The 11,628-nt window shown below is 40.0% G+C and overlaps 1 protein-coding gene across 2 annotated transcripts; it reads right to left on the bottom strand.

Annotated features, from left to right (window-relative positions):
• Positions 1-451: 451 nt before the first annotated feature.
• Positions 452-11,479, bottom strand: tfcp2 (transcription factor CP2). Of its 2 annotated transcripts, XM_061057910.1 has the most exons (16): positions 11,156-11,479; positions 10,721-10,918; positions 8,317-8,468; positions 7,880-7,956; positions 7,393-7,498; positions 7,040-7,146; positions 6,642-6,794; positions 6,442-6,552; positions 5,015-5,103; positions 4,763-4,829; positions 3,786-3,879; positions 2,858-2,948; positions 2,624-2,730; positions 1,208-1,350; positions 1,046-1,097; positions 452-922 (listed from the first exon to the last, which is right to left on the bottom strand). In XM_061057910.1, exons 2-16 carry the CDS (start codon positions 10,840-10,842, stop codon positions 885-887), a joined length of 1,509 nt encoding a protein of 502 aa, XP_060913893.1. In that variant the 5' UTR covers positions 10,843-10,918; positions 11,156-11,479; the 3' UTR covers positions 452-884. The 2 variants fall into 2 exon arrangements, with proteins under 2 accessions (XP_060913893.1, XP_060913895.1); XM_061057912.1 differs by lacking the exon at positions 11,156-11,479 and having other exon boundaries at positions 8,388-8,468; positions 10,721-10,761.
• Positions 11,480-11,628: the final 149 nt, after the last annotated feature.

The following is an 11,628-nucleotide window of genomic DNA, read 5'->3' as shown; positions in this document are numbered from 1 at the left end:
TTGAGAAAACAACTGGACATTGCCAAACTCAAAGCTTTAAAACTGTAGGCCACGGATCAGCGGGAGGTGTAACAGATGCTCAATCCACTTCTTCTATACGGTCTGCGGCGCTGCACTCACTAAAACGACCAAACAGTGTTTGGGAGTCAAGTAAAAAAAATAATAATAATGTTCCTTTAAAGTAACAGCTCAAACCAGCCAAAGACTCCCAATGTTAGCTTTAAAAAGGAATCACACAAGTTAAGGAGCACAGCCTGATTCCAACATTTTCCCTCGAAGTCCGACTTGATGCTGCTTTTCTTTCCTCTCGTGGTTCTTTTGTGCGACGGTGTGAATGCGTCTGGCTATACCATGTTTCCAGCAGACTGAGTCGGTCCTAGCATGAGGACCAGAAATCATGCTGCATTGCTGACTGAGTCATGTTGCCTCACAGCCTGTATTTGCCGTTTCATTTTGTTTCTTCCTTTTTTTTTTGGCTGTTGCTTGTTAAAAAGACAACGAACTGTTTCAGAGGCACAGAGTCCTGGCACACCAGATGCTCAGCTAACAAATAAAGAAACAAAGCAGCTGCGGGCCCACTAACCTCTTTCAGGAGACATAAGCGACAAACAATGAAACCATTAAAGGGAGACAGAGGCAGGCCAAGAAGGAGAACGCTACTTCACGGGGGTAACGGTCACTCCCTAAAAAGTTAGACAGTAAGATTTACTGAGGAGGGGGGGGGGGGGGGGCTGTGTGCTTCAGTTGCATTGTCCTCCTCGAAGCATCAGGAGGATTATTGAGGACATCTCCACATCTTCAAGGAACAGCGAGGAGCATGACGCTCGCGAGGGGCTTGCTGGATCGGGTCTAGAGAAGAGAGCAACGCTTTACTCCTGCACAGTTCATTTCAGGATGATGTGGTAGCCGTCATTTGTGTTATCTGGAAGAAAGGGGGAAAAAAAAGGAAAACATGGCAGGTGAGGAAGGTGTTATAAATAAACCGATGAAGCTCATCAAAGCTTGTTAAATATAGAAACTGTTAATCATCATCGCAATCAAATACCTTTCATTGTGTCCAAAACGAAACACACTTCATCCTGGAAGTTCTGAATCATCTGTTAGAAAGACAGTTCAAGTATTAAGAGAGGAGGGGAACAAGCTAGGGCTGTTTACTAGCATGCACATCAACAACAAGTCACTGCCATTAAAAATGAAAAGATCTTACCTCATCACTAACCAGTACATGGATTCCTGTGGGTCCCTGTTTAAAGATCTGATTTATCTGCAGTGGTGAGATGTTAAAAAGCTGAGCGATCTTCTCTGTCAGCTCAGCAGATGTGAGCTCCTCAAGGTAAATGGCATGATATACTGTAGGAGGAAAAAAAAAAGGTTTTAATCTCAAATATAACTTTTTCACAAGTCAATTTGTACTTAATGTCTGAGCGTCCCGTAAGCTTTTATGTGTTCTGTATAGAACAGTTTTTATGCCAAAAAATATCTTCTTGTGTGCAGCAGTTGGAGCATTATACTGGAAAAGCTTTCCCTAACTTATAACAGTAGAACAAAGGACACAGTGCCCAGTGTGACGGCTTTTGAGTGTGATTCTTTCTGCACTATTGTACAAGACTTTTTTTCGAGGTGCCGAGAGGTTGATGTTGCATCCTGCTAGATCTCGAGCCACATTGCCCATTGCTCCTCCCAGGATATAAAAACAAGCTTCCTGTGCCACTCGCGCTCTCTCTTTCAGCCAGACCAACACCTGCACCATTTGTTTGATTTAGTTCTTTATGTTGAGCGCACTCTTCAACACGTCACACCACACTATGGTAACAAACAAACTCACACACAAACATGTACACCACCGAAGATACTGACTAAACTCATAACTATTGTTATTGTTGGTTTATTTACTTAATCTTTTTAAATAAAATGCTTGTTTACTTTGGCAACGCCTGACTCCTCTCCTCTTTTGTCATTGCCCACGAGCCAGGGTATGACACTAGAGATACACTTTATCTTAAAGGGTCACATATTATGTGAATTAGACTTGACAATGTTTTTCTAACACTAACATGTGCCATAGTGTGTCAAAAAAAAAATAATAATAATAATGAGAAAAGTCCATCTTCTCTATATTTTGCCTGCTCCACTTTTCAGAAATTGTGTGCTCAAACAGGCCATTTGGAGATTTTCTCTCCATGACATCACAAAGGGCAGTAACCCCTCCCCCAGGTGGGTGACACTCCTACAGCTAGGTGTTTATTCTACTCCCATGAGTCTTCCTTCTCACAATAGGGAGACACTGGCGCTAGAAAGCCGTAGCAGCTCAAGACCTTCCAGAGAGGGGCGTGGTCAGACACAGCTAATTTGCATTTAAAGCTACAGACACAGAAACCTTGAAAAACACAATGTGTAAAAAATATCAAGTGGTGGTTATATTTAGGCTGCAAAACCTGCCACTGTTCACCTGTATAACTAGAGGAGTTTCTGTATGCTTACAATTTAAATATATCACAAAGAACTGAGAATGGCATCAACCGTCTCATCTATATCGCTTTGTGATTGGTTTAGCAATGGCTCCTTGCAGCTCAACCCTCAGTCCTCCTGTCCTGAATGTAATGCACCAATAACAAGCACTCACCAAAGAAAGTGTTGGCGGCAGCATCTCCGTTTTCGTGTTTGGTTTGCTGTTCTCGAGTCTGCTGAGACTCTTGGCAGACGTAGATGGTCAGCCTCGGGCGTACCACCCTGTAGAAGGCATACACACAGAGAGAAAGTTAAAAATATTACCTGAAACATGCAAAGGGTTTCGTGTTAAATCATCAAGACAGCACATTTTTTTTAATGGATTGGGATTCATTAAAAGAAGACTCACCGTCCCTTCAGTGCATTAAAAAGTCTAATACCATCAGCTGGACCACAGATCTGAATCACATCCTCTCTGGTCAGTTTCAAAAGATCAGCCCCTGGAACACAAAATAACAAGAGCTTGTTTTAGAGTGTAAAAACCTTCAAATCCAGCAAATCTCAACAGTACAGGCAGAGACGGCCATTCTGAACATCAATGCAGTTTACCCCTTTGTAGTGTGATCTAAATTATTTTATTCATACAGTTTAAAGTTACAATGCACATTCATTACATTTCTGTAAGGTGCCAGTTTAGCTTTTGTGGCTAATTTTCAACTGTAGTCCCTGAGCAGGTGAATCTGTGCCGAGTCATCTTACATGAGAAGAACTCATCAGTGTTTCATGGTCTGTTACAAGACCTTTTCTACAATAAAAATTAGGTCATTCAATTTGTACAGCGTTCTTTAAAATAGTGTTTCATTCCTGAATGCATGTTTAGCATAGACTGTAAATATTAATGGATGAAGGAGGATCAGGCGGACATAGTTTTTAGTTAGGCTATCCCTGTGACAGTGTCTTTTTTCAGTTGTTTTCTATGAGGAGAGAGCGGTCGCGTCTTTTCAATTTTTTGTGCGATCACTCAAGAGCGCTCAAGTTGAAAAAGTTTTCAGAAAGGCGCTGTTGACGTCACCGCCGCTCTTTTCCAACTGTATGGTATTCCCTGTAGTTTAGCCGCCTACATATCGTGCCTTTTACCCACATACGCTTCGCGTCTTATCGAGTACAAAAATGATCTAAAATATAAAACATGCAGTAAAAAGAAACAAAGCAGTGTCGCACCAATGCTCAATGCAAGCGCTCCCGAGCACACAGCCAGCGCTTTTCTGCCCTTAAAAAAAAACGCTAGGTGGTAGCGCCTTACACAACTGATGGGATGTATTCAAGAGCCAGTTTACCTGAAAAGTTGGTGAAGAGTCGACAGAAGGGGGAGAAGCGGTTTCTTAGGAGCCACTGTTGTGCATCCTGTGGATTCGCTGTGGGTAACAAATTCTTGGGAGAAAAAAAAAAAAAAAAAAAAGAGCACAGAATAAAATATTTGACTGAAACAATCCTGAATGATATCACACAGTTATCTTATTGAAGTCTAAACTGAAAATACTGTTTTATCTAACCATAGTTTATACTACACAACAAATGCTCTTTACTCAAGAAACATGGCAAAACATTGAAAACTGTCCTTGAAGTCTTTGTAGTTTAGACAAATGTGCTCTCATAAAAATCAATGAGCCTGGATGTTTTTGAGCAGCACAGAATTTATTTGTGATTTCAACAAGAATAATTAAACGACTTCATGGTGCAGGGGTTCATTACTCTCACTGTTACTTAGGATAAACAGTCTTCTAATATTTCTCCATGTTTTTAAGTCAACATAACAGAAAACCATTAGACTAAATAAACAGGGTGCACGGCGTGAAATAATCGGATGTGTCATGTTTCAAGGTTAAATAAAAGAACTGTTGAATCTTTAGCCGCTTCTCTCGCCTCCATAGAAAGTTTTCTCATGTCTTGTTTTTGTGAGTTGACCCTGTATTTGTGATTTGCCATTGTTTTTGTTAAATGCTTTAACTTGTACTATGAGCAAGGTTAAGCTCACTCTGCGGCTTACTGGGACTCATACTGTATACTGTTAAACACACTTTGTGCTTCAGAGAGAAGAGGTCAGACTGTGCCATGCCTCATGATCTCTAATATTTGTGTTTCCAGTACTCTGTGTGTGTGTGTGTGTGTGTGTGTGTGTTTGCAAAGTGCCTTAAATAATCTCTTGGGAGGCGGAGGTTTACCACCCAGATGTCTGCTTTGCATTTGTGAATGTTAAACATGCAGTGTTTCAGTGATGCAGGTAGGGTAAAGTAAGAGAGTGATTTCCACTTACTGACTGAAACACACTAACATCTGCCACCTGAACGACAGGCTCAGGCTGGTGGTTTGGCGATCCATTTCTAAAAGGGAGGAAAAAAATGATCATGTTAGACCCAAACCCATACATAAGATAACTAACATGCATGTTCTTCATGCAGTAAAACAGACAGCCATGGAAGAGATTTTACGGTGAATGAAATTCAAGCAGAAGAAAGCAGCCTTACTCATTAATTATTAGCATAAAAAAATCATCAAAGACTCATACCCTTCTGCAACTGGGAAACTGTTGTGTGTGCTGCTGAAGCCCGGAGACGGAGAGTTGGTGACGTATGTGACCTCAGGCCAGGGGCAGCACTGCAAAACACCAACACAGAGGTTGTTTTTGAGGCATCTGCACGACCTTAGAACTCGAGGAGGCAGTCGAGTAAATTAATCCATTATGGGATGAAAAGTAATCAATGGGAAACATTCGTCGTTTGTTGTTTCTTTCAGCATTCAATTACAGATTGTGTGTGTGCGGATTTGTTGTTTTTTTTGTTCATTTTATCAAATTAACTTTTTTTGTTTGAGGCTGTTGCTCAGTTAAAACAGATTCCCATGTCGCTGTGTTTCCACATTTTACAGCGTAAGCAGTACATCTGAAAATTATCTATTAGATTTGATTGGAATAATAGTTAGTTGCAGCTCTAACTGGAATGGATGTAAACAAGCCATGTTTGACATTAAAAGTATATTCATCTCCTAAGTGACATTTCTACATAACAACATGATATGAATGAATGAATGAAACCTTTATTGCCCCTAGGGGAATTTGCCTTGCACAGAGAGCTAAAAAAACACAATACAAACAAAAGTTTACAGGACAGCACGTAAGAACACATAAAAACACACTAAAGCATCACATGATTCAATGAGGGATTTCAGCAGGTTAAATAAAGTGCAGAGTGTCGAGTTCGTCCTGTATAAACAGCTCTTATTAAGCAGCTGAATACTGCGCGGTACAAAGGATGTAACGCCTCTTTTAGTCCTCATCCTGGGCATTCTGTACCTGCGCCCTGAATTCAAGAGTTCATACTCTGACCAGAGGGGGTGCAGAGGGTCAGCTGCAATCTTGATGGCTAAATTCAGTGTGTACCGGTCTGTCAGGAAAGAAATGCTGTACATTTGCTTCCCAGTTATCTTGCTGCCTAGTTTAACAACAAACAAACAAACTCCAGTTTGTTCTTATTTTGTAAGGACAGTGCTCCTCCCCAACACTGAATACAAAAGGTCAGCACACTTTCAAAAAGTGAAAATAATTTCAGCATAGTGCTGTCAACATTAAAATTTCTTAGTTTCCTCAAAAAATAGAGGCGCTGTTGAGCCTTTGCATATCTTGCTTTTGTGTTGGTGTTCCATGTCAGCTTGTTGTCAATTATTGTGCCAAGATACTCTAGTACAATTTCAATTTCTGTGTCCTTCATATTTACAGGGGAGCGAAATGACTGTCTTCTAAAATCAATAATCACTTCTTTGGTTTTCTTTGTATTTAAAATCAATGAGTTATCAGAGCACCGGTTGTAAAAGTTGTCTAGCTCAGCTCTGTAATTGGGCTCATCGTCATTTAAAAGACCTATCAGAGCAACATCATCTGCATACTTCATTAATTACATTACATGCTTCATCCCTTTACAATCATAGTCATATACTCACCTCTGTCAGTATTGTGGTTTCATAGGAGGGCTGGTACTTTTCTTTTTCCTGTGGCGCCCTCTTCTCCATCTTCTCCCTGTCCGTCTTCTGTTTTCTGTCCGCACCTTTGGGCTGAAACAGGTCATGCAAGAATCATTTACATGGGGCGATCGCGCGCGTTTGCATTGCAGCACATCGACGCTTCTCCACATCCCTCTCACCTTGAACACTTTGACCTGGCAGGAGGCAGAGTGGAGGTGTTCTGTGTATTCTTCATTCTCGTTCTCTTTAAACGTGTCGATCTGGACGCGGAACGGCACGCCCTTTTCGCCACCGTGCTTACGCATGGTGAATTCTGTGCTGATGCAGTGTACCTAAAAAAAAAGGAAAGAATATAAAGCTGAACTCTACTAAAGAACGACGACATGACATTCAACCAAAGAGCATTTGTGTAAGTAATTAATGAATATGGGAAGTTTCCAAACAGGATTGATGAGTACACTAGATGTTAACAAGCGATCTCCATGATGCTCAAAAGCCCAAACAAGCTATAGATAACTGCTGTTGCTTTTAATAAATGAAAAACAAAGGGAAACAATAGTGTGGTCCATCATGCTACCTGGATAAAAACTGAGGTTCTTTTTGACGGGTCCCAAAGGAACTCCACAGTGTTAAGCTGAGTAGGGTTAGCCCTGGGGTCGATTATGCCGACGGACATGGGGATATCTGCAATGGATCAATGTGAAACAGGCTGTTACCACACGAGTTCTCAGTGCACACCTTTTCTTTAAAACATCACCACTATCATCTCAATCTTGCACTTATTTGTCAGGTTAAAAAAAAAAAAAAAAGCTTACTGAACGGTTAATAAACATACAAGGCTGCACAGCAACAGTCTGCCCACACACAAGATCAACACAATACTTCAGGAGCCACCAAAGTAGACCAGCCAATGTTTAAGTCAGTGCTCACCCAGGTCTAGGATGCGATCCCCAGGCCGGTTCCAGCGCCAGCCTTCCAGCTGCTGGTGCTCTGTGTACTGAAGCCGTCGGTCGTGAAACACCACACGAATTATGCTCTGAAAATTCAATGACATGTGTTTTTTACCAAACAAATCCAAAGCAGGTAGATTCACTCTCCTGAAAATGAAACAGTTTGACTGGTTTCTGATGATAGAGCTGTGCAATTTTTTTTTTTTTTTTAAGATTTATTTTTGGGCTTTTTGTGCCTTTAATGGAGAGATAGGACAGTGGATAGAGTCGGAAATCAGGGAGAGAGAGAGAGAGAGTGGGGAATGACATGCGGGAAAGGAGCCACAGGCTGGATTTGAACCTGGGCCGTCCGCTTGGAAGACTATAGCCTGCATACATGGGGCGCGCGCACTAGCCACAGCGCCACCAGCACCCCAAGACCTGCGCAAATTTATTGAAAAGTGTGTGAACTGGAATGTCAGTCTTACCTTCACCATTTTATCAGTGATTTCTGGAAGTTCCCCAATTTTCCGATTGTCAAGCATTCTTATTTCATAGGACTGTCCTGCAACGACAAGTACACATAATGAATAAAAATACAGTTACAGATGCTGAACATTTACAGGAACTATTAAACCTTTGCAGTTTGTTTGTTTATTAGACATTTAGAGTCACAAAACAACAGTATTATGATACAGTTTGTTCAAATGTCAAGAAGACACTGAATATAAAGTTTATTCTGCAATACCACATGTAATGATACATTACAATATATTGTTGTTTGCTCTAACAAATATAGAAATAAATCACAAACATGTGTGTATTTAGATCAACACTCATCCAGGTAATAAAATAACTAAATTAAAAGGCATCGGAATTTGCTTTCAGTGTCAGAGCACACGTAGTCTGAGATCCTGATGCAAACCTTGGTTGAGGTAGGTGAGTGTTTCATCATGCAGTTTAACAGCTGGCGAGGTAGCTGCACACAGAACATACTGGAAGGGAAGGATCTTGTTGTCAGAGTCTGGAGGCAGGTTGGACTCCTCCTGCTTGAAGATGGGGAGGGCGAGAACGTCGCTGGGTAACAGAGATAAGAACAAGAATAGGATGAGTGCACTGATCATCTCCCTGTGAGGCACATTCATCATTTCATTTTCATAAGACAAGTCGACAGGAAATAAACACCTCATGTTTAATTATTCATACGGATTACTTTGAACCTCATGAAAAAATCATCAAAGTTCAAATGGAGAGTTAAATATTCCCAGCCATCATTACACGTCACTTAAGGCTGGCTGGTGGGATATTGTGTTAGTCAGCTTTGCACCCAGAACAACCTTTCTAAATACCATGGTATCCAGCCAGGATCTCGTTGCTTCTCCAAACAGAGGAATGTTAGGAACAAGTGGGTGCTTTGCAGCCTGGGCAGTATCATTTACAGAGCACGTAAGCATGCAGAAAATGGCACAAAAGAGAGTCATCTTTCTCCTACAGGGCAACGTGGCTGAGTCATCAATACCTAAATGGATTTCACATAATACCCATCATACAAAAACTGAGTTCAGATATCTTATATATCAATATTTTTACCTCAATAAGAAAGGTAAAGCTCTGAACTGTGTGAACATATATTAACACTTTATTAATAATATATATATAATATATATATTAACACTATATTAACACTTGTGCATTAGGGTGTATCTGAATAGTGAGAGCCCCAAAGCTCAAAACCAAGACTATACTTAATCTGATAGTCACCAGGCCGCACACAGCTTTGCATTTCATATGCATGTGCTGATTAATTTGCCCTTCTGCTATTTCTCAGTGCAGAGCCAAAAATATTCATGCACAAGTTTGTGCAGTGTGAATAGATTTGCCTGCAAAAGCTGCCAAGATGAGAGGAAATGGGAAACACATTTACAGAATAAATTTGGTTACTTTACTTTATAAGATACAACGCTTTTATAAAGAATATCTAACTCGTACTGTTAATGACATGTTGCACTGTCTAAATGAGAACTATAAAGCAAGTTAATCAGCCATACAAATACATTGTTCTACTTTTATTTCAGGTACAAAAAACTACTAATATTTATGATTAAGTAGGTATTGCATTTTCTCTCACTTTTAAAAGTGTTGACTGAAAGAGGCTATACTTTAGGGTGCCATTAAAATCACTTTTACATACAGTATATAATAAAACCCATAACACCAAAAGACATGTATAACCTTTTTGAAAAACGTTTGGACTATTGAGATGTTAAAGGCAAGGTGGGATGTATTTGTGAATGTAAATGTGTATCCCCAGCAGCACTCAAGTCAATCAAACTTTATTTATATAGCACCTTTCAGACTAATTTAATTGCAGTTCAAAGTGCTTAACAAGAGTGCAGAAAAGTTGTTGACAAAAAGTAGTTTATAAAATCATTGAGAGACTAATGCACACCAATAAGATTTAAAAAATATGTATAAAAATAAAATAAAATAAAATACGACACATAAAAGCAACAAGATATTAAAATAAATACATAAGAGGAAAATATTTAAAATTGTCGTAGGATAAAAAAGACAATACAGTAATGTTAAGATTTGAATTGATATAAAGCACTGTATAAAAGCCAGACTGAATAAATGAGTTTTAAGACTGCGTTTAAAGATCTTGATATTCTCCTCTCAGACCCTCAGGAAGGTTGTTCCACGGTCTCGGAGCGTAACAGCTGAAAGCAGCATCAGCAAAGGTTTTCTGTCCTGCTCTGTGGAACAGCTAAGAGAGAGGAACTGGAGGATCTGAGGGGGCCGTACTGGTTCATAAACTAAAATCATATCTGATAAGTAGTCTGGTGCAGGGCCATGTAGTGCTTTATAAACTAATAAAATAATTTTAAAATCAACAGGCAGCCAGTGTAAAGATTTTAAAACAGGTGTGATGTGTGCTCTCCTTCGGGTCAAGACTAAATGTGAAACAGAGGATTCAATCACTCAAAAACTCTTGCTTGTACCCATAGACCAGGGTTGGGCAACTGGCGGCCCGGGGGCCACATGCGGCCCCCATCAACCCTCAGGTCAATTTTTACATATCAATTAATTGGAAACATGAAGAAAACATGACAAAATCTGCCATGAAATCATAAAAAACAGATATATGTCCATAATAATATTTGATCACTGGTATATGTTGAGTTAAATTTGAGACATAATTGACTGTAATCGTTTATGTATTCTACAATTTGGCCCCTCTGGCAGTGAGAATTAAATGATTGTGGCCCCTTGCTGTGACCAAAGTTGCCCCATCCCTGCTCCATAGACTGTAAATGTAAAGGCTGTACCTCATGCTGTATGCCCCCGCACCGAGCTCCTGTCCAATCCCTGACAAACTGGCATCAAAGTCCTGCACCAGTCCGGACTCAATCACTTCATCAGTGAGAGGCAACTTGAGAGCCCACGCCATGGTGACGATTTGGAGGAGATATTTCGGAGTGTAGTGTCGGTAAAAAAGCTCAAGTTTTACCTGAAATCCCCACAACCTTTAAGAGAGACAGTGAGAAAATGTGGTTAAACATCAAGGAATGCAGTAATAGATTATCAGTCAAGCCAACATAACAGAAGAGAGTCTCACGTTTTTACGCAACAGCGCACTGATAAGATATAACTCACACATACTCCGCTATTACATCTTCAATAAAACCAAAATTAACTAAATAAATTAAAAGAAAATTAACTACATAAATTAAAAGAAAATTAACTTAATCTAAGCAACATACCTGTAGATTAAAAAAAGCAGTTTCTCGTTATCCCTGCGCCAGTTTCATGCTCCCTAACCCCCGCACCAGAATAAACATGTCGAGCTAACCTCTGTTAGCTACATAGCATGTCAGCTTAGTCCTTCTTCGTTTGAGCTTTGGTGGGGGATTCACTTTGACCAATCAATCACCATAGTCACATGTAAACACAGAGGCACGAATAACTGGCGTAGACTGTTTAATAAATATAATATAATGTCTCGCTTTTGTTTGTTTATCTAGCTTCGCCAGGAAAAGGGAGCACACGTAATTTCCGATTTTTCTTCTTCTTCTTCGTGGTGTCCATTTGCAGTAGTGAAGAACGTTGGAGCTCATTTCTGCCACGAACTGCTCGAGGTCGTGATAACATAGATGAGGGGGAAATAACAGATTTTTAATTATTATTATTATTTATTTTTTACTTTTTAAATTAAGGAAAATAAGTTATCTCGATT

The sequence above is a fragment of the Labrus mixtus genome, chromosome 15, assembly GCF_963584025.1.
Source record: "Labrus mixtus chromosome 15, fLabMix1.1, whole genome shotgun sequence".
In the NCBI taxonomy this organism is placed as follows: Eukaryota; Metazoa; Chordata; class Actinopteri; order Labriformes; family Labridae; genus Labrus; species Labrus mixtus.
This window is presented reverse-complemented; position numbering and strand designations above follow the sequence as displayed.